The sequence below is a fragment of the Sceloporus undulatus genome, chromosome 5 (genome assembly GCF_019175285.1).
Source record: "Sceloporus undulatus isolate JIND9_A2432 ecotype Alabama chromosome 5, SceUnd_v1.1, whole genome shotgun sequence".
Taxonomy (NCBI): Eukaryota; Metazoa; Chordata; class Lepidosauria; order Squamata; family Phrynosomatidae; genus Sceloporus; species Sceloporus undulatus.
In genome coordinates this window covers 63,910,017-63,937,819 of record NC_056526.1, presented here as the reverse complement: position 1 = coordinate 63,937,819, position 27,803 = coordinate 63,910,017, and the positions used below count along the sequence as shown (strand labels likewise).

General features: G+C 38.9%; 1 protein-coding gene across 4 annotated transcripts in view; it reads left to right on the top strand.

Moving 5' to 3' along the window:
* Positions 1-210: 210 nt before the first annotated feature.
* Positions 211-27,803, top strand: part of PPHLN1 (periphilin 1) — a 42,227-nt gene continuing 14,634 nt past the window's right edge. For 2 of the 4 annotated variants that reach the window (XM_042468167.1, XM_042468166.1), the window contains exons 1-7: positions 211-352; positions 2,559-2,605; positions 5,512-5,597; positions 8,052-8,087; positions 8,647-8,703; positions 11,160-11,318; positions 12,739-12,800. In XM_042468167.1, coding sequence (XP_042324101.1) covers position 2,605; positions 5,512-5,597; positions 8,052-8,087; positions 8,647-8,703; positions 11,160-11,318; positions 12,739-12,800 — 401 coding nt within the window. In that variant the 5' untranslated portion in view covers positions 211-352; positions 2,559-2,604. The remainder of the gene's footprint in view (positions 353-2,558; positions 2,606-5,511; positions 5,598-8,051; positions 8,088-8,646; positions 8,704-11,159; positions 11,319-12,738; positions 12,801-27,803) is intronic. The other 2 variants (XM_042468168.1, XM_042468170.1) reach the window with 2 other exon arrangements.

Genomic DNA, 27,803 nt, shown 5'->3' with positions numbered 1-27,803 from the left:
TTAAAGCGGTCTCAAACTGGATTCCTTCCGCAGTGTGTGTGTGTGTATATTTGTCTTTTAAATCCCTCCCCCTTTCCGCCTTCACTTCCGGCTTCCATTTTAACAGGGTTGTCCTCTCTAGCCTTCTCATTTCTATGGTTCGGAGCAAAAAAGGAAACCGCCTTCACTTCCGGCTTCCATTTTAATGGGTGTGTCCTGTCTAGCCTTCCCTACTCTATGGTTTGGAGGCCAAAGGAAAGAAAGGAGGGAGAGAGGTGGGGGAATAACATACGAAGCGGAGCACTTCCTGTGTCGTAGGTCAAGGTACCGGAAGCGGCCTGCGTCTTGTTCCCCGTGCTTTGATTTGTGGCGGGTGAGTTCCCTGGGGCTTTAAGGGAGCCTTTCCTGACTCATGGCGGCCCTATCAGGGAGGGTTGTCCGGGGCTGGGAGTGTGTTCCTCGCCCAGTGGGTTTCCAGGGCTGAGCGGGGAATCGGTCCTGGATCCCCAGAGTCCTACCCTCATGTTCGGTCTCTTTAGGCTGGCCGTAAACCGACAGTTGGAGGCATCGAGGGCCCAAATACCCCAAAGGCAGCGCATCCCCTCTGAGTCTGGAAACTAGAGACGATCCAGTTTGAGACCTCTTCAACTGCCCTGGCTCAGTGCTGGGGGATTCTGGGAACTGTAGTGTCTGTGAGACATTGAGCCTCCTCTGTCAGGGAGAAAGCTCTAGTGCCACTATAAACTATCACTCCCAGGATTCGCTAGCATCGAGCCAAGGCAGTTAAAACCGGTCTCAAACAGGGTTATTTCTGCAGTGTGTTGTCGACCTAAGAGGCTGTACAGAGAGGCCAAAATGAAGCTGCTTCAGGTCACTTTGGAGGAACGCTATTTAAATGATGCATGAGTCCTATGAGGCCGGAAGCTGCGCCAAAGCTATGCTCCAGTCCTAAAGACTAGAGCGCAGCTTTGGTGCAGCTTTTGTCCTCTTAAGGTGCGTGCATCATTTAAACAGCATTCCTCCAAAGTGGCCCAATGCATCTTTATTTTGCCCTGTCTGTTTGGGCCCTACGTTAACTAGAACTGAGTATTTAAATAATGCCAATAGCATATATACTGTGTCAGCCCCGATTGGTACTTAGATGGGAGACTGAACAAGGCGCTGTAGTGTATATTTCATGCTGCTGCTACACTTTAGAATTAATGCACTTTGATGCTGCTTCAGCTGCCATGGCTCTGTTTTAGGGACCTTGGGATTTGGAGTTTGCTGCGGCGCCAGACCTCACTGACAGTGAAGGCTGAACATCTCACAAAGTGACGTGCCTCATAATTACGTAACATTGAGCCACAGCAGTTAAAAGTGGCTCCGGAGTGCATTAATTCTGTAGATGCGCCTCGGAGGAAGGAACTGGCAAAGCCACCTTTGAGGATCCCTTGTCTAAGAAAACTCTGTGAAATTCATATTGCTGTGTTTCCAGGCAATCGTAGCAGCCCTTCCGTTTTCAGAATTGAGATTGGTAATAAAGGAAAAGTTAATTGAGTAGCAGGGAAAGGAGAGAGAAACTGGTTATTTCATTTCTTCTCCCTTAGGTCTTCCTTGCTTTATATATAGCTAGCAGGGAGAATGTAGAGATAATTGAATGGACATCTAAATATGGGTCTAAGATGGCTGAAATGCTTTGCATTCAGTGATACACATATCCAGAATATATGCAGAGATGTGGACTTGACTAAGTGTCCCAAAACTGTGTGGATAGACTTCATCAGTGCTGCAGTTATTGAGAGTGAAGGAGGATGATTTAATCAGCTCTATCATTCATTTGCTTTTTCCTAGTTTTAGTCAAATTATGTTCTCCTATGTGTCTTTCTAAAACAGCAGCTAAGGCTCCCAGACCCAGTTGCATCCTCCTGCAACCCATAATCTTGTGTATACTTTCTTGTAAGCATTTGTTTGTATTTCCTCTCTGGTCCAGGAAGTGATGTAAAGAAGCTTATTTTCTTTTCTTAGTGCTATGACTTGCACGGAAACGCCTGTTCTTTGTGAAAGTTGAGCAACTGGCAGGGCTGAGAGCAACACTTTCACCGCAGCACTCACTGCGTCAGGGGAAAAGGCAGCTGAAAGAGTAAAAAATTAGAATCAGAAGGGACTAGATGTCTACTTCTGTTTCCCATTTTCTTAACATAGGTCACATAAATTAAAAAGCTGCCACTCTTGGAAGCTATTTTGCTCATACACCCATTTAAAACAAATCCTGAGTGGGGCTCAAAAATGGTTTCAGGCTGTATTTTGGTTGTTGTTGTTATTATTATTATTATTATTATTAACCTTTATTTATAAAGCGCTGTAAATTTACACTGTTGTAGCAGTTTTGTATGAACTGGAAAGCAGAAAGTCTGTGGTAAGATTCCACAGACCTTGCTCCATGGATTGAATTCCTGTCTAGCTGTGAAAGAAAAGTATTTGCATAAGCATTCTTATGCCTGCAGTTCGTTGGCTCTAATGCTCTAATCTTTTTAAATCTGTGATTGTAATTAATGGTGTCCCCCCCCCCCCCAACACATTTGTTTTATAACATGCAGGAGCTAGTTGATCGGGACGGAAGGAACGTGTTGACGTAAGCCAAAAAGTAAGTAGTATTTGAAAATGCTGTGTTCGTGTGGTGATGGGACTAGAAATAGTCTTGTTAAAAACGTTTGGGGACTCCTGGGGCGGCAGCGGTCCTCTAAAGGCCCACTGCCGCCTCCAGAGCCCCGTTTGGGGACTCCCTGGGGCGGCAGCGGGTCCCTAAAGGCCCTGCCGCCTCCGGAGCCCCGTTGTGGGGACTCCAGCGGCGCAGCGGTCTCTTAAAGGTCCCGCTGCCGCCTCCGGAGCCCCGTTTGGGGACTCCTGGGCCGGCAGCGGGTCACTTAAAGGCCCAGCTGCCGCCTCCGGAGCCCCGTTTGGGGACTCCAGCGGCGGCAGCGGGCTCTTAAAGGTCCGCTGCCGCCTCCGGAGCCCCGTTTGGGGACTCCTGGGGCGCAGCGGGTCCCTTAAAGGCCCGCTGCCGCCTCCGGAGCCCCGGGGGACTCCTGGGGCGGCAGCGCGTCTCTAAGGCCCGCTGCCCATAGCGGTGAAGTCTCGCGCGACCAAAGGTCGCGCAAGACTCACCGTTAGGGGGTGCCGCCATTTTTTCTTCCAAAGGGCGGCGAAGTCTTCGCGCGCGAGACTTCGCCGCCATTTTTGGGAGGAAAAATGGCGGCGCCCATAGAGGCAAAAAGCCGGTGCGGGCCGCAGGTTGCCGACCTATGGTCTAAGTCAACTTGATCATTCCTGATTTTTATTCCAGGTTAGAGGAAATTACTTCTACTTCACATTTTTATTACATTATCGAAATTCACTCACCTATCTACGCTGTGTGTTCATATCAATTATTATCTTTAACCTTATTCTTGTCTAAGTATCTGTCAAAAGGTTCCCAAATTTTTCCATATATTTCCCAATCCTGTCCTCTCAAAAGGCAAGTAAGCTTGTCCATTTGTATCAGATCAGTTAATTTATTCAACCAGTCTTCTAACGAGGGGCATTCTGTTGACTTCCATTTACTGGCATATACAATTCATGCACTTGATGTTATATAAAATAACAATTTCCCATATTTGTTTTCTATTTCCTCATTTTCACATATGCCTAATAGGTATAATTTTGGGAATAGTGGGAATAGATTGCCACGATTCTGCTCTGATAATTTTTAACTAATTCAGTAACTGTATAAGAGCTTAATCATAGAGTTGGAAGGGACCTCATGGACCACCAGGTCCAACTACCTGTTAAATGCAGGATTTCTAGCTGGAGCATCTCCAGAATTATAGCTGTCAAGTCTCATTTTGTCTCATCCACAGAAGGAGACCCCCTTCTAATGTTCAGTTGACATCTAGCCTACTGTAGCCTAGAACCATTAGCCCTAGTTCTACTCTCTGAGGCAAGAGAGAACAAGCCTGCACCCTCCTCTTTGTAATGGCCTCTAAGGTATTTGCACAGTACGACCATGTCAGTCCTCAGTCTTCTCTTCACAAAGCTGAACTTGATGTTTTATTTAAAGAGTACAACCATGTCACTCCTCAGTCTTTTCTTCATCAGTCTGAACATGTCTGGCTCGTTCAGCTTCACTACATATGTTTTGTTCTCCATGTTTCTTATTGTTGTTCTTCTATGAACCTGCTCCAACTTGTCTATATCATTCTTAAAATGAGGTGCCCAAAACTGAATGCAGTACTCCAAATGAATCCTTTTAGAATATAAGTGTGAAACAGACAGGCATAAAAAGCTGGCTACTGGGCATCTTGGGGCATGGCGTACAGATGGCACACGCCTCATAAGACGCCTGGAAGCCAGCTTCAAGCTGGACAGCCGCCCACACGTGGACTGGCTTCCAGCTGCTCCGCATGATGACGCACTCCACTAGAGTACCTTAACACCGGCTTCTGGCTGTGACAGTAGGGAAGAGCCAGTTTTTCGCTGCCCAAAAAGTGGCTTCAAGGCAGACTGGGACTACAGCATGCAGTTGCCACAGCCCCACTCCACCTTTGGGGCAGTGACATACAGACACTAGGCATCCGTGGCACCCATCTGTATAGGGCACCGTCATTTTGATGCCTTCATCAGGGACGAGGGGCATCTAGAAGCCCTGCCCATTGCACATGACGAGGACATCCTATGGCACCCGTCTGGACCGGGCCTTAGTTATCTGTCTCAATTCAAAATATTCTATAGGTTGAAATGGTTTAGTATATCAGTCTTTTAATTTGCATTAGTAGGATAAATCAATGTGTGAGAAACACTGCTGGTTATGTTTTCTGTGTGAAACTATTTGCTGCAGCCCTGGTCCCTCAGTGGTTAAATGCCTGTACTGCAGCCACTCACTCACAAACCACAAGGTTGTGAGTTCAATACCAGTCAGGGGCTCTGGGTCAACTCAGCCTGGCATCCTTCTGTAGGTCGCTAAACTGAGTACCCAGCTTGTTGGGGCCATTAGCCTTTACTTCGTAAAACACTTAGTACATCGGTAAGCGGTATAGAAATGTTTTTGCTATCGCTTGCTATTACTAACTCATATTAACCAGGATTTACTAATGATTTTGTATGGTATTCTTGCTATTAGCAGTGGTTTGAAGAAGAATATTCCAATGTTTGCTAGTTCTTTGTTTGCTAGTTTGTGTTCATGATTTCTGACTTTTGGCTCATTCATTTTACATCGTTACCAAAGAGTTTTATGCATCTTAATTTTAAAAATAAATGGTTTAAACAATATGCAGTAGAAGTTTGGATTTATTTATGATTTCAGACATGTTTTTCTCTGATAGTATTTTAGATAGTGCTTACTGAAAGAAATGTTAAACATTGACTTTAGGAATGTTTCATTAAAATCAGTGGAAATTATTTTTAAAACAAATATCTGACAGTCTGCCACTAATACCTTGAAGGTTTTTTTGCAGTGCAGGATATTATACCCCTCATCTTTTGCCAAACATAACTTCATCAAACTTCTATCTTTAGTGGCATACCGAAGAGGTGAAATGTGGTCTGAAGAGCATTTTGGATATGAAAGACTTCCACGGGAACGGCTTCCTCCACGTCCTGAGGTTAGTAGATTGTTCTTAATGTACATTCTCTAATTTTAGCTAATAGTTCTTTATCATTTTAATTTCCCATATATTATATTGTCTTGGAGCATTTCTCAATTACATACATTTAAGATACCAGTGTTTTACAGGCACAAGATAGTCCATAATGCCCATATAATAATAGGGCTAGGAGTCTTGATGATGACTCGATTTGTAACTTCTGTTTGGAAATTCAGTAGACATGGGTTAGTTTAGTGAACAGAAAATATAAATTGGAGAAAATATGTTTTATTAAATAATGTGTGTCACTGTGAAATAGTCTACTTGCTTTGCATTATTCCTTCGGTAGATTTTAGATTTTAGAGAAGACAGAAATGGTTTGTTCTTTAGATATAGTTAACAAAAATGCTTTAATTTTTTAAAATTACACAGAACTTTGTTTCTAATAAGTTAATTCTCGAATATCTGTGTGAACTGTCAAGCTGTTAAATAATAATAATGATGCTAACTTGATAGGCCTTTAGAACTTGGACAGATTCCTCCATTTCCTTCTGTATTGTGTTTCCTTCACCTTTTGTTATACAACTAATGGTGTGAGTTGAACCATTCTTTGGGACTATAAAACACAACATCTGATGCATCTTGAACCATTCTTTGGGACTATAAAACACAGCATCTGATGCATCTTATGCATGATCACATTCTGTTTCATTATTGGAAGTAACATGGTTTCTTTATCTGTGTGCATTAATACTGCTATTCAGCATGAAGCAGTGTTTCTATTTGTAATCATTAGCATATTTAATTTAAGTGTTCTAAGGGCAGTTTCTTTCTGATCAAATAACGGATTGAAATTAAATTTGCTTCTCAGTTCACTGTATTTCTAAAACCTGATGAGTTCAGTGTTAATGATTTCCTAAGTGAATGATGTTTTCCAGCTGCAGTCCTGTGCAGAATCTAGGGGGCTGAGCAGACTGGCAGGAAAAAGCGGCTCAATCCTGGGTTGTAAGAAAGTGGGTGGAAACCCCACTGTCTGCATGGCCAGCTCCAAAGGCAGGCTGAACACTCACAGGCAGTCCACACCGCGTGGTGTCAAGCCGTGCCACTTGTTTTTTTACCTCCCCACCATGCATGTGGACCATTGCACGAACACACCACCTTTAACCTCCAGTTACCTCCCTCCTGGCTAGCTGCCATCCTAGTGGACCCCCAGATGACTGTGTGTCACAAAGTTGCACGTGTGATACACTGCATGTACCATACATCAGTGCATCAATATGTCCTGAGGACAAAGGACTCATTCCAGTTGTTAGTCCCAACTAAAATAGAACTTTATCTATATTCTATTAATTCATATGTGCATTCTGTTAATTCAGTTATGCTTACTTTATCTTGGACCAACAATTGGGCAAAATGGATTTTGCACAGGTGTACAATATTAATTTACAGAACCAAAATTCCATTTTTGTTCTGATGTTGGTGTTCTTTGCTTTCTTAAATGGGATTTGGCTGTAGAACCTAAGTGAAGCCAGCATATAAAAACATTTGATGCAAAGTTTAGATGAGAAATCAGGGACAATTAACTGCTAAGCTTCAAAGTACCTTCTTGGTGTACAGGATTTGTGGACTAGATGTAGGGCTTCCTCAGCTATGTGTCAGACTAGCATTTTGCTGTTTTGATGTTGCTGTGATTCCTACCTTTTGCTTTCTTCATTTGCTCCCCAGTTTTCATCTTAATCTTAATAGAAAAAAAGGTAATGATAGAATTGGTTATTATACAGAGACAAGTCAAATCAGTGACTACAATTCAGTAGTGTATTTCTGTGGAATACCATTGCTTCTGTCAGAATTGATAACACCCATCCCCATGGACTGCAAAAATCAATTATTGGTGCAGTGGAGGACTGTTGCTGGAGGAGCAGAGGAAGAAAGATGAGGTTCTCCTGGTGAAGGTTACAAAAGATCATTGTTGGATCACAATGGATTCATTTGGATTCAGTTTTTTCCTGGACTTCAGTAATTGGTCAAAACTCTTAACATAAGAGTCTTTTTGACTATCCTTTAAAATGGGTATTGTCAAGGCAAACCGAAGCCATTTCAAGCAAAAGTTTTGCTGCTTGACTTTAAATACTTATCTAATATGAGATCTGGGTACATCTTCCCATTATAACTGACCGCTTGGTTGTGATACTCTATCTTTGAAATTGTGCCTTGAGCTAACTCCTTGGCCACTTTCTTTGTTATCCTTTTTATAGCAGGAATAATGTACATTCTTTCTCAAGGCTCTGACAGTGTTTGACATGGTGTTTGAATTTGCTCTATCATTGTTTTATGATATTGTAGTGTTCCTTTCCTGAGTGCTTTTGTTGAAAGTGCAGTATAGAAATATTCAAAATATAATCCTTTAAGTTGAGCCCTTGTGGTTATAAATAGTATTTTTAAAAAATCTCTTTGAAATTATTTTATTTGCAGGGCATGCAGTATACAATTGGCAGCATAAATTACCAGGTATTAGCATTTGTTATCTAGGTTGACTTCTTTCCTTTTTATTCAGTCTGGTTTTGGGTAAGCTTTTATATCTCCTTTTCTGCACCAAGCTTTTAAACAATCATAGGTTGCAGTGTTTCTACTGATCACTACATTTGAGTACTCTTTTTTTGTCAGACATATCATCTTGGGATATGGGCATACTAAGATTCCTATACAGCTTTCTAATTATTTGTCTTGACATGAAAACTCTTTACTAGATTCATAACTAGAATAGCTGCTCCTAGCTTCATTTTCCAAATGTTCTGTTTACTCTCACTGTTCCCTATATGCATTTCTTATGGATAATATAATTTTATGGTTAATTTGAAATTAGTGTCCTGTAATTGCTAAGGACAGTGAAACTGCCACAACAGCAATATAACTAGATTAGTATGTTTTGTGCTGTGAAAAAGCACAATGTGTGTTTAAAAAAAAAATGATGGCAGGAATAGCCAGATTTTTTTTAGAAAAAGAAAGTATTTACTCACCCCAGAATAGATGTTGTCTTATTCATTTTATTTCTTAATTCTTCTTTCAGGAGCCAGAAAGCTCTCTTCATTGTCAAGATGCTGGATATGAGAGGAGAATGATTAGGGTATAGTCAGACAGACAGTCAATTTTACAGCAGCAAATTAGCAACAGGATGCAATGAAAGGCAAAACTACCATTTGGCTAACAATTTCCTAATGCATTTGTGAGAATTATTGTGAGAAGTACCAGCGTATTTCAATTTCCTTTGAAGTAATTATTGTAGGATTTATGCAGAATATTAACAAGTTAAACTGCCTGTTCTCAGAGGAAGGCAAAGACAAACTCTTTCTGAACAAATCTTGCCTAGAAACCTCTATGATTTCTTCATCTTAGGGTTGCTATAAGTAAAAAATGACTTGAAAGCACACAACAACAACAGTTATGGTCCTGAAGGAAATAGACTTTCTGTCCTAGTCTTCCTAGCCTATTTTTCTGTTTTCGTTTGTCCACCAAGCTATCCTGGCGCTCACAGTCCTGGCACTGTAGGACCCCTCCCCCCAAATCTACCCTCTTTTGGAGTGGGTGATCCAGCCTTGGATGCATCCTTTGTGCCACCGTGGAGGTTCTCATTGTGGCTTCCTTCCTAAGGTCAGGAGTTTTATCTCCAGGGTGGGAAGGGGGAAGAGACACACTGTATACTGGTGGGCAAAAAGGGAGCCCACCCTGATACAGAGTTTGCAGCCCTCAGTGACATGACAAACATGGTGATGCATTTAGACTTGCCCTACATCTGTATTTAAATGAATTTATTCCCAGTGTTTGTAAAGGGAAAGATACCTGCTCCATGAAATAAAAATTCTGATGTAATTGACTCTTTTGTCACTTTTCCATATCAGCAAGAGCCTGGCAGGGCATAGTAAAGTGTAGGCCCATGTATGAGAGCAATCTGTCAGAGCATAGGATTTCTAACTTTCAACATGTCTTCTGCTTCTTCCTAAGTTTCTATTCTGTGGTTGCTGATCTGCTTACTACTAGACTGTATTAGTCACATATACCCATGCTCTTTTATACTGTCACAGTTAATCTCTTCTGATGAACAGTATACAGGTACATCATAATTCATGCTAGCTCACTTGTCTATAGCAGTGAGCTAGTGAGAGCCAATCAGATGTTCATGAATGGCCTGTTAGAAATTTATCTTTTGATTAACCTAGTATGATGTGGAAGCTGACCTGTCTAACTAAATTACTGCTGTCAGAGTGACAGGCTCCAAAAGCTGTTTTTGCAGCCTCTAACATTCTTCCTGATTCCTCTGGCCGTTTTTTCTGGAAGGAAAAGGAAAAGGGAGATCTCCAGGAGTTGTGATCTGTCTTTCTTTGAAATAGGTCACAGGACCCTGCTTCACTGTTGAAAAATTCTCATACTTCTGGTTTTATTTTGGGAAGGTGGGATTTCTGACAGTCCAAGGATCTTTGCAGCATCTCAGAGCAGCAAATTGGCCCTAGGCCCACAACAACTGCCCATTATAGCATCTTTATAGGCTTTGTCAGTTAAAGAAAATCTGTAGTAATCTTAGGCCTTTTTACTACTAACTCATGTAGACCTGTTAAATCAGTTGGAAAGTCAACACATATGTAAGTTTCATTGGTTCAGTGGGTCTTCGGGACAATTCTAGTTAGAGTCAGGCCTCAGTATACAAATAGCAGATAGCTTATCTTTCTAAATTTTAATGTTGCTTAAATATATGCTGATTTTCAAAACCCAGCTTCATGTTTAACAGTCATTTTAACCAGATTCTCAGAATTATTTTATTCCCCATACCTATAGTGGTGTGTCACATATAAGGAGTTACTAGAGGTATGTTGGGCATGGACATGTCTAGTGGTTTGTTTATTTGTTTTTAAAAAAACTTTTATCAGGATTGCCTCATGTAAACTGCCTTCAGAAGCCCTTTTGGAACCATAAGTAGATAGGGTGAAAGAAGCCCAAGGCCTTCCTTAAATAAATCAGGATTATTATTTTTTTGCTTGACATCATTATATTAAGTTTGACAGAATTCTTGAATTTTAAACAGAATTAGTAATTTTTGTTTAAATTTCGTTTTAAAAAACACTGAAAAGAGAATGTAATGGAAGACGTCAAGATCCCTCACCCATCCCATGAATCCAGTTTCCCCCTGATTAAATGTAACTTGGCTGGTTATTCTAAAATGATTGAATACCTTACATTAAGTATTTATTGGCAGGTTTTTTTTTAAAGGTTTTCATAACATTTTACAAGTAATGGCAGAGTTTTCAAAGAATGATTGGAAAACTGGTATATATATCTGTCCAATTCAAATATGTGTTCACTTTTAAGGATTCTTACATGATAGCCACAATCTATCATGGCATCATTTTGTACTCTTTGTGGCATCTAGGCTATTTCATTAGTCTTGTTTTCTTTAACAGAGAATGTATCTTTACTTCCCTTGGATTTTTTTAAATGGAACAAGTTAAAATGACTATTTATTGGTCTTTCAGACTTATTATTTTGTACTAGATTTCTTAAAAATAGGATGTTGCATATTTCACTGTTTAGGATGATTACCATCGAGTAGTTAACTTTGCACCAAAGAAGCTTTCAGAGAGACCTGGGGAATACAGATATGACTATGGGCATTCTCCTGTTGGCTATCGAGACTATGGAGAAGGTCGTGGCTTGGCCTATGAAAGAAGAAGTGGACCACCACAAAGAATTGTAAGTCTTACAATTTATTTTCTCATAGGTACAATGCTGGAAGCTATTTGTCCTAATAAAAACTGAGATTCTGCATTAGAGGTTATGAATCATAACTTTATGAAGTCATAGCTGTATCACTCACAGGACATGAAGCATTTCTAATGAATTGTGACTGTGTCTATTGGGGCCTGCTCTGTGGTGTCCTTTTGCATAATGGAAGCTCTCATTGCTTAACAATTCCCATAGCATTCTGGTGCCTATTGCACAACACATCCCATAGCATTCTGAGCTCATGGCAAAGTGAGACTTACAGTATAGTGGCCATGCTGTTGTGTACATTTGCACTGTAGTACTGGAGGCATAACTGTGTCTCTGCTCTCCTCTTGAGAGTACGAGTGTTGTGCAATGTCACAATCATGACTGTAAGTCATTTTATCATGATATAAATACAAGCTGTCCTCTGGAATTTATGTATTTATGTCATGAGCTAACAGCCTTAAAGGGGGAATGCTATCTGAATTAGCCACCATAAGCACTGTAGATCTTTTGTAGAATTCAGGGATGTTTATCACACTATGCTCTTAAAGAGCTACTATTCCAGTGTGACTCCTCTAGCAGCCTCCTGTTGCATGCTGGGATTGGCAGTTTTAAGGAGCTGAACTTCTCTGCCTGAGAATTCTAAATACCCCTCCTTAAAACTGCCAATCCCAGCATGCAACAGGAGGCAGCTAGAGGAGTCACACTGGAATAGTACCTCTTTAAGAGCTTGTCTGATAAACACCATAGATTCATAGTAGAGTTGTAGAGTTGGAAGAAACAGTAATAAAACGGTCATGGGGCTATGAACTCAGGTGTAGAAACTTAATACATGGCATTACCTTTAGGTTGGTGCATTGCCTTATTACTTGAACAGCCCTTTTTGTGCTCTTCTCTCTTGAATATGTGTACTCCATTTGCTTACTGAATGCAATCAATTGAGATGTTGTCTGTTAGACTGAAGAGACTACAAAGCAGTTTTAGTCAGTGTGCCTAATAATAAGTGTTCATTTCTTGATGCAACAACTCAGCAAACTAGTCTCAGATTTTTCAAATTAATTTTTTCCAGTTAATTTTTTCATTTAATATTTTTTAAAATTTTTGAACAAGTGTGGTATTGAAGGCTGAATAGCTGGTCTTCAGGAGACCAGGTTCAAATTCACACTCAGCTGTGGAAACCTCCTGGGTGACCTTAGTCAAGTCACACTCTCTTGGCCTCAGAGGAAAGTAATGGCAAACCCCCTCTGAACAACTCTTGTGAAGAAAATCCCATAATAGGTTTGCTGCAAGTCAGAATCAACTTCAAGACACATAAGCTACTGTCAAATTATCTGTTTCTAAAGTATAATAGGAAAGTACTATATGAAATGATAATCTTCAGGTTGTTCCTTTTATTTTATAGGATGATCCAGGATATAGATGGTCAAGGGAAGAGCACCCACCTGGTCGTCAGCCTGAATATAGGTATTGTAGATTTTTAAAATTTCTGAGATCTATAGAACCAACATTTGTTTATATTGGAAAACAATTTGTGAATAACATGTTTGATGCTTTCTTTACTAAAAAGCCTTGAAGCTTTATTAAAAGGTTGGCAATGTGAATGCAGTTCTGTCTAGTCATACTTTAACATGCCAGCTGTAGTTGGAGGTCTGACCTATAAATACCTGAAAGTACTTGCAGGATGGATTGTTTTTCAATAAAGTTCATTTATTGTTATCCATTTGCTTGGGGAGGGGCATAGATAACTGTTTGATATTAGAGCAGTGTTTGTTCAGTTGTATTTATAAACATAATTGCCATTATGTATGCCTACAACATAGCATGAAACCAGGTAAGTTCATTTACCTATGAAGACACCATATTAAACATAAAAGTATAATAAAAATGAGGCCCGCAGAACATTTTTCTGAGACTTTTTAATGGTTCAAACATTTAGCAAGGTAATGTTTTGATCAAAATTTTAGAATGCATTTATGCTTCACGGTCTTAGTAGCAATGATCAATCATGTTTATATATTTATATCCTCTGTATCACGGGGGTGCAGTGGCTCAAGTGGTTAAGATGCTGACTGTTGATTGCAAGATCGGCAGGTTGGCAGTTCCAGGCCCGGGTGTTACATAAAGGGATGAGCTCCCATCACTCATCCCAGCTTCTGCCAGTCTATCAGTTCAAAAGCATGCAAATGCAAGTAGATAAATAGATACCATTTCGGTGGGAAGGTAGACAGCATTCTGTGCAATCATACTGGCCACATGATCACAGAGTAGTCTCTGACAATGCCAGTTCTTTGTCTTAGTAATAGAGATGAGTGCTGCCCCCTATGGCCAGACACCTTGTCATTGGGGAATACCTTTACTTTTATCTTTCACAGGGCATATGGGATACCATACAGATAAAACAAATTTAAAACAATTTACATAATTTTTAAGATAATGAAAAATAATTTAAACAATCTAAAAACACATTGATCAGTTTAACTATTGAAACAAATCAAAACAGTTAAAAACTGTACAGATTTAGACAAAATTGTTACCTCAAAAGTTATTGATAAAAAGCCATGTTTTAACTTGGTGTTGAAAAGAAGCCAACATGGCACCATTCAGGCTTCCATTGCACAGCCTAGGCACCACAGCAGAAAATACCTGTTTGACATCCTCACACGTTGTGTTTGTCTTCTTTGGCATCCTCGCACCTTGTATTTGTCCTTCTGCTGGGAGACAGAGGAAACTCCCTCAAGGCCTCAGGCATTCGGCAGGTATATTTGACAGGTTTCTTTCTTTCAAGTGCCAGTGTTCCAAGCCATTTGAAGCTTTAAATGTCATCACCATCACCTTGGAAGCAACCGGTGCCATTTCTTTAAAACTGGTATTACATGGGTTCTGTGCAACTTCAACTTTTTTTTCTATAAGTAGTGATCTGAGTGTAGTAGACTCGGTTGCCAATAACTGTGCAGTAGACTTGATTGTCAATAATTTCTTTGTTTCTATTGTTGCCTTTTCTTCCTTAAAATCTGAAAAATATAAAAGCTACATAAGAAATTAACTGAATGGTAGGCAGGGTGTTTTTGAAGAGTAATAGTGGCCTCCAGTGGTCAAATAGATTACTGTTAAAGTTGAACTTGCTTTCGTCATAGAATCAAGTCACAAGGTTTTTTGGAGGGAGATTTTGTTTTTAAAGGTGTGTGCGTGCCTTCAAGTCACCTATGGACTTATGGCAACCCCATGAATTTTTCACAGGGCTTTCTTAGGCAAGGAATACTCAGAGGTGGTTTTGTCTGTATCGTTCTCTGATATATAGCTTACAGCACCTCTTGTTCTCCTGAGTGATATTTTATTTTAACTTAGTTCTCTTTATCTTTTCACTGCTTCAGTTTATCTGTATAGATACTGAAATTCTTCAGTACTGGGAAAAAGGTGGCACATAGATTAACTAAATAAAAATAATTGGTAGTTGACACATCTGATTTTCCAGCAGAGTAGTGAAACTCAGAGTTCAGTATGGATATCCTAATGAGTCAGTAAGCCAGACTGATATGCAAACAATTCCTAGTTCTATTAAATTTGATTACTATAACTATATATTGTATGTCTCTGTGCATGGAGTTGTGTTGGTATTTTTTTTCTGAAGAGATGCTGATAGAATAAATGTTGCATACAGCAAGAATAATTACTTATACAGAGTTCAGTCTCTATGATGCAGAATTCCAAAATCTGAAATACTCCAAAAATCAAATCTTTTTCCATGCATGGCTGAGATAGTGACATCTTTACTTTTTGATGGCACAATGTACACAAACTTTTTTCAAGAATTTTCAATGTTATTAAAAAATATTGTCTAAAATTACCTTCAGGTTATGTGTATAAGGTGTATAGAAACATACATGAATGTTGTGTGTTTAGACTTGGGTTTCATCTCCTAGATAGCTCCTTATGTACATATGTTTAAATACAGGTATTCCAATATCGAAAAAATCCTAAACATCTGTTTTCAAGCATTTCAAATAAGGGAGACTCAATCTGTATCTGACTTCAGATTTTAAAGTAATTTAAGTATATTTCAGTATAATGTGAATGATACCTGTTCAAATTAGCATGCAGTAATTTGTATGTATTCCTTTACAGTTACTATATATACTCATGTAGTAGTCTAGAAATTTAAGTCAAAAAATTGACCTAAAAAAACCTTACTCGACTTATCCACGGTCAATGTAAATATTATACTTAAACTCTTATTAAACAAAACAGGAACTAACGCCTGGTGAAAGGCAAGAGTAATATCTATCCAGGAAGAACTGACCTCCCTCTTTTTTCTTATCCATCCAGCCTTTAGTTATATCTGCTTGGATTTTGTACATTCTTTGGCATTGTTTTACTTAGCTCCATACTTTAGATCCTTTGTTACATGCCCTTAAGTTTTACCCTTGACTTATCCACAGGTTATATCAAAATCCATAATTTTGCCCCCAAACCTTGCCCTCGACTTATACATGAGGTCGACTTATAGTTTAGTATATACGGTAATGGCCTAAATCCAATTGCTTGTCTCAACTAGACTAGACTCATTGAAGTAATGGTGTTTATGTAAGTGTGGAGTTGATTTGATGGGTTTGTTGTAGCTGGGACTAACAATTAAATTTAGGGTCACACCTCTGTCTGTTATTTAGAATTTGTCACCAGGTTAAAGAAAACTTAGTCAATGATTTGAATTTGACAACAGTCTTTTCCCTATATAATCAGAAGTAACTATATTTCTGTATAGGGCCAGTTAAGGCCTTTTACAGTTTTGGATGTAGGAAAACAAAAGTATAGCCTGTACTTATGTTGAGCTCATTGCTAGTACAGAAAGCATGATTACTAAAATGTTTGAGAATGTTCTTACCAGATGGTATTTTGTTTTGATAATTCTGTTATTACGTGGTATATGTATATGCTAAAGCATTGACTGTAGGGCATTTTGCTTATGTGTCTAAGTATAGTGGTGATTTTAAGAAAAGCAGTCTTATGATATGTCATTGTGTAATAACAGGGTGCCTGGAGGTGATTGTCTTACTGTAGCATGTTAGTACTCTCACAGAAATAATTGCATGAGGTCCTACAACAAGCTGCTAGGATTACAGCTTGATTATGTTAGAAATCCTTCTTTGTGACCTTATGGGAAAATAAGGAGCCAGGCAAATTCTTTTTCACCCTCTGTCCAGCCTCAGATTATTGTGACTGTGATTGGTAGATTATTCAAGATTATGTGCATATGTGTGGCACCAGTGATTTGTAGCAGAAGGGGTACTTTTCTCATGAAAATTTCATAACGTAATTAATTTATTTGTTCATTTGTTTATTCCATTTCTATGCTGCCTTTCTCTCAGAAGGGGGCCTGATGGGGTTCAGAGATAAAAAATGTTTTAAAACTTAAAAACAATTAAAATCATCTAATTAAAAACCATATAAAATTACATTAAAATATACAACAGGGTTTTTTTTTAAAAAAAACAAAACACCATAACTAAAGTTCACACCCCATCTAAAAACCACCCTGACATGATTATATATTAAAAGCCTATAGTATATTGGAAAACGATCTTAGACATAGTTTAGGATTCTTGGTCTATAATGACTTTTTAAGGATGGCTGTCTAATACTGAACTTATTTTAACATCTTAGGGGAATCCATTACTTTTTTCTGTTTAGAATAGCTTTGTATTTAAGAAGGGGTTGGTTTTGTCTTCTATCTCCATGGCCATCATGGAATCATAGAATACTAGCAGAGGAGAGATGGCCATAATAGAATCCATTTAATAATAATAATAAAAAATTTTTTTACCCTGCCTCTCCTAAAAGATCGAGGCGGCATTACAGCAATAAAAACCACACAATACAATAAAAATACCATTTCCTCTCCCTCATTAAAACAAATCAATACAATAATAACAATTATAATAAAATACAATTAAAATCAATTAGAACAAATAAAGATAGGGGCGGATATCTTGGGGGAGTCGTTAACTAGACCATGTCATAATATATCAGTGGGAGTGAATATGTCAGTTACTCAGGAAAGGCCTGTAGGAAGAGATCTGTCTTGACAGCCTTTTTAAAGCCATCAAGATTGATGATGTGTCTGATCTCTTTTCCCTCACAAGTGAGATATGTGTAGGAGAGACAGAGAGAAAGAAAGAGGCAACTATTTAATATTTGACAAAGTTTAAAACCACAATTTCTCTTATTAATCTGGAAAGAAGACTAAAGCAGAAAGCGGGCATGTCTGCCACAGCAAGAAGTGTTTTGCTTGATGGTAAAATAAATCAGAAAAGATTAGCATCACTCACTTCTACCTGCAGATGTGAAATGTATATTTGACAGCAGTAACACATTATTATTTCCTTTTGTTGGCTTTAGTTGACTAATGTACCTTTCCAAAGGAACAATATTGAAAGGAGGCTTAACTACTTGAAGGCACACAACAACAACAGTTACGATGTTACACCGTAGAAAGCAGTAACGGTCTGTCAAATGATCTGTTAGCATTTCTAGTTGAATCTTTTCAGCCTCACAGTATAAAGTTCAACTGTAAGATCTTGTTTAGTCTAGTAACTTGGCAAAATGGTATATAATTCTTTCTCCTCTATTTCATCTACCCAGTTTATTTTTAAACAACAAAAAATGGTAATATACAATTTTTCGGCAAAATAGATTAACAGAATGCAATATATCTACTGGAAGAAAGCTTTCATGTAAGATACATGTTTTTCATCATTTATTCCTCACCAGATATGTAATACAGCGAAATAAGCTCCTTAAATACAGTATAATGCTCTGTTCTGGCTACAGCTACAGCTTAGCTGTTTGAAGGAAATATGTTCCAGAAGATTAGCCCTTTTGGGTTTGTAGCAAGAGCAAACCTGCATTATCTTAGACTTTTTTGTTTTTAGCAATATCTTTTTTTATAAAAAAAATCAGTAATATTTTTCAAGTAATTTGAATATCACTCAGAGCAAGGAACTAAACGTTGAGTTGTCCTTGGTGGCCAAGGGAAAAATTGTGGTCAATAGGTTCCTGTTCCTCTGCCACTAGGGTTGCCATAAGTCAGGACCTCCAAACCGGGACAAATGTAGGACAAATGTAGGGCCACATTTTCAAATGTAGGACACATTTTTTTTAAAATGGAGGACACATGAAAGATTTGATAATTTTTAAAAAATGTTAATATAAATGCATGTTTCTTAGGCATGCTCAAAATGGAGGACATTTTGGCATTATTCCTAGACAGATGGCTGAAATGTACTTCTCTTTCTGGGCAAACCCCCCCCCCCAATTCTACAACTACATTTCCTACTCCCAAGCAGGCATAGCATTTGCAAGACCACAGGCGGTCCCTTGTGCCACTGCAAACTACATTTCCCACTCCCAAGCATGCATAACATTTAAAGACCACAGGCAGTCCCTTGTGCCACTGCAAATTACATGTCCCACTCCCAAGCCTTCTTAGCAATTCTCCCCTTCCTCCTTTTCCTTGCCCCCTCCAACCCTCCCCCCCAAACCCCTCACCCCCTCTTTTTCCCCAGGTATGTCTCAACTTAGGGGGGATTTATGGGTCAGATCCCTTGCAAAGTCTTTTTTCTTTTGTAATGGGGGCAAAGCCTTGAGAAGCCCTGGACCCCTGAGAAGAAGAGGAGGGGGGCTTAGAGAGAGGGGGGTAAATAAGGGGGCTAGAGGCAGGGTTGCCATAAGTCAGAAAGGAGTTGGGCACACAACAACAACAATGCCAACAACAACAGCAGAGGAGGAAGGGGGGACGAGGAGAAAAAAGGGGAAGGAGAAAGAAGAAAAGGAGGAGAAAGGAGAAGAATAGGAACAAAGAGAAAAAGAAGATGAGGAGGGGGAAGAAAGGAAGAAAAAGGAGAGGAGGAAGAGGAGGGGAAGAGGAGGAGAAGAAAAAAACGGAATAACAAGAAGAAGAGAAGGAGGAGAAAGAGAAAGAGGGGAAGAACAAAAAGCAACTTGCCTGCAAAGCTCTCTCTGCTTGGAAGTTGGAGCATGCCCAAATAAGGAAGCATAGGGCTGGCTCCTTGAGAGGGCTGGCCAATAGGGGCAGGGCAGAGTAGCAGACCCCGCTCTCTGCTAGCCCCAGCCCTGATGCTCAGCACTGTATGAAAAGGAGGCAGCAGCCCTGGGAGCCCTGAGTCGGGCAACCACCTGGGAATGGGGGGAGGGGAGGGCAGGGCAGGACCGTGCACACCCCCCAGAAGGCGGGAAAGTCCTGCCCACTGCTGTGAAATGGCAACCCTATCTGCCACTGATCTCTTATTGTGAAATCAGGTCCTATATTGCAGTTTAAAAATGTCTGGATCATTAGATATCCCTTTGTTGTTGTTGTTGTTGTTAATTGCCTTCGCATCGATCTCGACCCATGGCCAGCTTCTTCAAACTCATATTCATGGTTTCTTTAATAAAGTTAACCCATCTAGCATGTGGTCTTCCCTTCTTTCTACTTCTCTCCACCTTTCCTAACATTATTGTCGTTTCCAACTATTCATGCCTTCTCATGATGTGTCGAAAGTATGACAGTCTAAGTCTTGTCATCTTGGCTTCTAGAGATGTTTCTGACTTGAACTACTCTAGGGCCCATTTGTTTGTCGTTTTGGCTGTCCATGGAATCCTAAGCACTCTTCTCCAGCACCACATCTCAAATGAGTTGATTTTCCTCCTATCTTCTTTCTTGACTGTCCAGCTCTCACATCCATACATGGTAATAAAAATACAGTGGCTTTTATGAGTCTGACATTTGTGCTGAGTTATATGTCTTTGAATTTTAGAATCTTTTCTAGTTCTTTCATAGCTGCCCTCCCCATTTTTAGGGGCTGTGGAGACCGGCATCCTCGGCTGCCCTGGGATGGTGCTGGGGCGTGGCATCTGTTAAGGAAAAAGCAACATGGGATATACAGTGAAAGAAATAAAACTTGTATGTGAGAGTCAGGATGACTCAGCAGAAGCAATTAGGAGCCACACAGGTGTAATAGGTAATGTAATTAACAAGTCCTAAATGCCAAGGACAGAAATGCAAAGTGGATAATTGAACACACCTGAGAGTTGTTAAGTGGACAAGGCTGAGATGATGAAATCATTAATTATGGGATGAACCAAGAGAACCAATGAAAATGGTTGTACACGCCCACTGGTTGGAAACAGACAACAGTGGGTGGTGTTTTTCCAATGACTATAATAATGGCTATGAATCCCAATGTATTTTGTGGGTAGTAGTGGATAGTAGTGAGGAGTTGTATTGGATAGTTTTGGAGCTGTATATATAGTAGAATAAAGTAGATCTTTTATATAAGACTACTGAGTTGTCTGGTATCTTGGGTGAAGATACAAGAGCCAGCTGGATCCTGAAGAAGGGTGAAGACTTCTGTGGAAGCAAGAGTGAGAAGGCTTGGAGAGTTTGTCAGGGTCTTCAGCCTATTCTCTGTAACTCTGCTGCTTTAGAGCAAAGCTTTAACCACTGGCCAAAACTGGTCAGCGCGGTGCGTAACAAGGTGGTGAGTTCGAGCCAAAGGTGAAGAGCTACAACTCCCATCATCCCTGACAGCATCTGCATGGCACCGGTGGCTATGTTGCCCTTTCTAGGGTGCAAAAAGGAGCCGTTTTTGCAGCTCCTTCTTGTTGCAAAAAGGCCAGATCGGGGCTGCAGCGTGCGGTTGCCGTGGCCCCAATCTGCACAGCCCCTTTATCTTCTTCTGATTACTGGCTTTTCAAAAATCTTATCAGATGCTCACCTGCTTCATTCTTTTTGCCTGGTCCAAATTTGTCTACTGTTTTTGATTCTTCTTTACTTCCAACCTTTGCGTCCCAATCTCCAATGATCAGCTTGACATCCTGTGTTGGTGTGTTGTCAGTTTCTTCCTGTACTTCTTCGTAAAATCTATCAATTTCTTCTTGTTCTGTCTCAGTGGTTGGTGCATATACTTGAATTATTATTATTATTATTATTATTATTAACATTTATTTATAGAGTTCTGTAAAGTTTGCACAGTGCTTTACAGTAAGGGTCAAATAAAAAGAGAAAAGAAGAAGAAAAAGAATAAAAACCTGCCAAGCAGCATACAATCTAAAATAACAACATTACATGACTAAAATATCTCTAAACTAATTCTAATTTGTACACAATAAAAACAAAGTAAGCATCAGATTCATAGGTTTCCCATTTTGCATTGTATCCTCTGACGGCTTTTGCAACATCTTTTCTTAGTATGAAAGCCATCCCGGTTCCTCTTGTCTTTTCATTCACTGAGTAGAACACTGTGTGGTTGTCAGATTCAAAGTGGCCCATTCCTGTCTATTTTAACTTCCTTACCTCTGCATTATAGAGACAGAGAGCATGGCCTGTTAAGCCAAAGTCTTTTGTGTCATCAGAACTAGGAAAGAGCATTTAGATTCTGCTTGATTCCTATTTTTATATTCTGGTGTTGAACAACGCTAGTTATCCAGTGGGTCTTGAAAGCAACCTTGCAGGTTTTTGAATTCCATTCAGAGTGTCTGGGATAAAAATAAAATAAAAGATATACCAACTCTGGATAAACAAATGATTCATAAAATGCATTTACCCTGGTGTATTTCTGTCGTTTCATGTTAACAGTAAAGCTTCCTCAGTGTTAAATACTATAGACAATTCCTCAGCTGTAGGCAATGAAAACCAAATGATATTTTATTTATTGACAATTGAGCATTTATTTACAATGTGTCATGAGTTCAAATAAAGTTCATTTGTTCCAGGTGCATTTTATTTACACCTACAATAGTATTGTATTGTATGGTCTTAGCAGAGTGAGATCTGGATGGAGCTGATTAGGATCTTAAGGGAAAGGGGAGCTAATAAATGCCACTGCGTGATTTACTGACATGTGGATTGGCCTGGTTTCTCATCAAATGAATAGTTTAGCAAGTCTTTGAGAAGTGTTTTTACTGTCTGAAGCCCACTGAGACAAATGAGCCTTTTGTGTGTTTATTTGTGTGTTTATGCCTCCATCCCAGGCCTTTGGTGCTCAGGAAACCAACACCTCTGTTCTCATCTTGTGCATACCATCACGAAGTCTGAATTTATAGAATGGGTTTAATGCTGTATCTCTTCAATGATATAGTCAGTAGATTAAAAGCATTTAATTGCTCATGTTTTGTATTTTCTGTACTCTCTAGTTTGATTTAAGCTTGTCTTATTTTGGTAAATATTTGTTGATCCAGAAAGATTTTTTGAAAAGTTTAGCCAGTAATGTGAGAGAAGTACATTTCTAAAGTTAGGTTTAATAAACATTTTAAAAAAAGATAAATTCAAGTGAATGGAGGTCACTGTTACTCAGAATGGAAGATAGTGCTGTCCTGGCCAAAGTGTCTTTTCATGGCCTAGGATTGCTGGACTCATGACAATTTGGTGTCTATCATGCATATGGGGTGGCCGTGTTAACAGCAAAATACAACAGAGCAATAAAGTTATCACTGTTTTGTGGTTTTTGGATTTTGTTGGCCATGTCGTAGTTTGGAGTTGAGAGCTGCTTTGAGTATGTGAAGCTGGGCAACATGGTGGTGTTTCAGTATTTTCGAGTTAATTTTCAGGTCTCACAAAACCATAATATGACTTGCATCTTAAGTTTTTCTTTTGTCCATAGGAGGAGCCTATTGCTCAAAGAGTATGTTAATACAGCATTTTGTAAATATTTTATTTCTCTGAAGTTTAATGGCAAGTCTTGTTAATGTGCAGATATCTTGAGCAAAATAAACATTGTATGATGTGGACACTTTAATTAGAGTCTTAGCTCCAATATAGTACCTCTGCCGCCTTACATTGAACCCCCTAATAGTATCATGTAACATATAATTCAACAAAGATCTCAGGTGTTTACATTTAATGGGTTGCTGTAATAGTGACTTGCAATTAGCTTTAGGAGGCGCAAACAGTATTACTGGTGTTTGAATGTGTGGAACATGCATACATAGATAGCTGATTAAGAACCAAATCTCTGGTTTCTCACTGTTTAATACAGTACTGAGATACTATCTCCTTCAGACATTTTGGATGAAAGTGAGAATTTCTGGATTTATAGACTTTAACCACATGACTTCACCCTAGAGGATAATATCATCATCTACTGAAGAATATTGAAAACGATGTTCTAAACTGCGCAGTTTAGTTTCACATTTTGCAACTGATAAAGGCAAAAGCTGAAATGTTTTGCTCATTATACATTCTTAAAGTTTTGTTTATTATTTGCGCACACACACACACACACACACACGAAAGTTGAGTGAGTATCCCTTATCCGAAATGCTAGAATCTGAAATACACCAAAATCATTCACATGGGTGGCGAAGATAGTGGTACCTTTTTGATGGTTCAGTGTACACAAACTTTGTTTCATGCAAAAAAAAATATATATTTAAAATATTGTGTATAAAATTACTTTCACACTATGTGTATAAGGTGTATACAAAACATAAATGAATTTCATGTTCTGACTTGTGTCCCATCTCCAAGATATTTCAAAATGTGGAAAAAAAGTTCCAAAATCCCAAACACTACTGGTCTGAAGAGATTTAACCTGTATGTATGTACAGTGGGCTCACCTCATTGATGGGCTAGCCATGGATTAGAGTTTCTGCGGTTTGCCACACCCATATTATTCAATGCTGGTGCATGTGTGCTGACACAGACATGAACTCATCACCGCCCACTGAATTATATGGGGCTTGAGCATCCATGTTTTTTCCCCATCAACTGGGGTCCCAGAACTGAACCCCCACAAATGTTTGTTTAATTTGTATCTTGTCTTTCTCCTGACATGGGACCCAAGGTAGCTATAACATGTTAAAACAATTCATTCATGTTCATATTACTTAAAAATATAAATTTATGAAAATAGAAATTACAATGGAAGACATCACTATATTGGATTAGCTTTCAAATTTCAGTATTAGATATAATCTTTGAAAGGCTGCCTTAGTTTTTGTATTATAATTAAATAAGTTTACCCCTTTTAAGCAAGTGTGAGATGTTTTGTTTCAAAAGATAAAAATGTAAGTTGGCTTCTTGAAATTAAGCAAAAGTGACCTAAAGGTGCTTATTCATACTTAAGGGAAAACATTCTGAAACCCTTGCTAAGGTCTAGCTGCAGTTTAGGCTGTCAGTGGGCAAGGTTTTGCTTCTTTGTTAAATATATTGAATCTACTGTATATACTCGACTATAAGTCTACCTCATGATTGAGGGCAAGTTTTGGGGCCAAAATTATGGATTTTGCTATGACCCGTGGATAAGTCGAGGGTAAAATTTAGGGGCATATAGCAAAGGATCTAAAGGGTGAAGCAAAGCAAAACAATGTCAAAGAACTTATAAAATTCCAGCAGAAATAACTCTTTGTGCTTACTCTTAAGACTGGATAAATGAGAGAATAGAGGGGGTCAGTGCTTCATGTATTATACTCTTGCTTTTCACCAGGAGATGGTTCCTTCTTTGGTTCCTTACACTGACACGGCAAATTTGAATTTTTTCAAATGCATTAAGTTTGCAGATTGCTAAATATACTGTTTATTTACCCAGTGTGTAGTTTATAAGCTCTTCTAAAGAGATGCTTGTTATGAAAATGATCACACATTATGGATGCCTATAATAAACCTTTTATATCTGAGAAAGATTGATAACATTACTTTATGAATATACTATTGTTGGCTTCAGAATGAGTTGGGAAACAAAGAACAATAAATAAAGGATGGAGGAAAATCAGATTATTATTAAAATGGGTAGCTTAATCATTGTGTGTTTATTTCCTCAAATGACTTTTCCAGACAATAGCTGGCATTTAGTGTAGATGTTAACAGCACTACAGTGTACTACTCTGCTGTTTTATTTTGATACAAATTCATAGCTGTATTTTAGCATATGAAATTTACATAACAGGGTAGCTGCTGGAAAATAGATTTCGTTTGCAAATGTAATTAGCGTCGTAAAAACAAAGATCAATGTATATGCAAAACTAAAAGCTCACTTTAGTAGTTGGGGGCTGGGAGGATGTGTGTGAGATTATATTAACTGTCTTCTTTTGAAACCAAACTGATGAAAAGTCCTAGCATCTATTGCTGCTCTCAAGAGCATCTAAGTTATAACGTAAAAATTGAACTTCATAACAACAGACTTGTTAAAACGTTCAGTAAACAAGTTTGAGTGTTTCCTTCCAATTAAGGAATTCAGTTTCTTACCTAATGTTCTCAGCAATTGAAAACATTAGGTAAGTGGGAGAAGGCAAACATTCAGCCTTATGAGGGACTTCTTAATGAGTTTGTTAGTGTTTCTAGATTATTCCCTCCAGCTCAGTAGCAGGAATCTCAAAACTCATCTGCAGGATCACTCATATTCAGTGGCCTGAGGCTGTCTCTAAGATTTCCTTGATGGTAAACCTGTACCTGTCAAGTTGATGGCTGCCAGTCATCTTCTGTCTTATCTTCAGTGTGTTGTGCAGATCTTGCTGATGTTCTTTTGTTTTCTTTAGTTATTTTGAGCTTTACATAAAGCGATTCAGTGCTGTAACCTGTCCTACTGTCTACCTAAAGAGCTGGGTGACTCTTTCTGTGCCTTTCCAGGTAGAATGGGGTTACATCTTCTGTCATGCTTTATTTGTATGTTGGCTTGACTGGATGGGAGTTGAATCTTCATTCTTGCCATCCTGCTTTAAAATATTGTTTGTTTGACATTAAAAAGATAATATGTAAAGCAGTCCAGGGAATTCCAAACTCTTAGAAATGTAGTTTTAGCATGAGTTGAGTTGGAGTAAAGAGTGTATAGAAAACAATGCAAAACACAAAGAAAGCCCTGTTGCTTCATTAGAAGGGGTGGGAATTCAAAATCCACAGTTGTGCATTGACAGGATCATTCAAATTATCAGAGAATATTGATTAAGGTTTTGTGTTCTTCAGAACACTTTATAAGACTAGACATTGAACAAATGGGGAGAAGAAATGCTGACTTGATGCTGAAGCCTCAGAGTGTTGTGATGAAGAGGATTAGAGTAGATTACATCCCTGGTATTTTTTTTTTAAATGATGTAGGTAGATACTCACATACTGTAATACAGTACTTTGAAAATCAGAAATATGCATTTCTTAGCTTATACATGCTTCTAAATTTGTAAATCAATTACACATTATTTGATATGTACATGTTTTTCAAGAAGGAAATGTTCTGTACTGGCATAGAGTTACATTATCCTTGGGAATCCTTATAGTTTTCCAATACTATAAGAGTGTGCATTGGCAAACTGGTACAGATATTTTTATACCAGAGGTTCTTGTATATATTGTTAGCTGTGTTCCTCCAAAAAAACCTGAAAGAAGATAAGCTTGACTTCAACACTAGAGGGCTCTTTTTCTCCATTTATCTTTAAGTCACCAGTTACTTCTGTGTGTATGTGTCTGGTTCTCTGTAGGCCCTGTACTTAAAGCATTTATTACCAAAGAGACAACTGAAGTGGCAAAAAACCTGTGTTTCAGTTTACTTTAAATAGTTTACCTTTATTGCATGGTAATATAATAGTCATAAAAGTCTGGTGAAGAGTTGAAAACTGTTCATTTTGCCTTCACCTATTTCCTGGTTCATGTGGACATTCCTAATTTAGGTCTAGTTAGTGTCAGTTTCCACACTTGTTAACTTTATGAGATTCTTCATGCTTTCAAACTTTGGTCATGATTTTTGTGCCTCTTTTCCCTGTGGGTTGTGTTGTAATGATCAGGGATAACATTGTTTTCACTTGTTACGTCTATTAGTGAATTTTCCTTTTGTCATTTTAATATTCATCATCATGACAGCTTAAAACAATCAATCACATCTCAGGTTTCTTCCCAAGAAGTCTAGCTTTTAGAAGGGACAAATACAGATGTCATATGAGTTTGATATGCAGTTGTGAAGCAACTATATCAGCACCATGCTATGCCATATAATACACACCGGATCCCATCTGCTTTTGGAAGCTGAACACAATTGTCCCTGGTTAGTACTTAGATGGGAGACCACCAGTGAATACCAGGTGCTGTGGACTATACAGTATTTCAGAGGAAGGAACTGGTAAAACTGCCTCTGTGTATTTCTTGCGTAAGAAAAGCCTAGGAAATTCATGGGGTCGTCATAAGTTGACAGGTTATTTGAAGGCTATACACACAAACCTACTATAGAGCTACTGAATCATCCACCCATCGTGCTCATTTTTACTGGAAGAGAGACTATGGAAATTGCCATTCAGTAATATGATGGGATACATTCCTTTGTTGTTGTGTGCCTTCAAGTTGCTTCCAGCTTATGGCAACCCTATTATGTGGTTTCTTGGCAAGTTTATTCAGAAGAGGTTTGCCATTGCCTTCCCCTGAGGCTGAGAGCATGTGACTTGTCCAGGGACACCCAGTGGGTTTTATGGCTCAGCTGGGATTTGAACCCTGGTCTT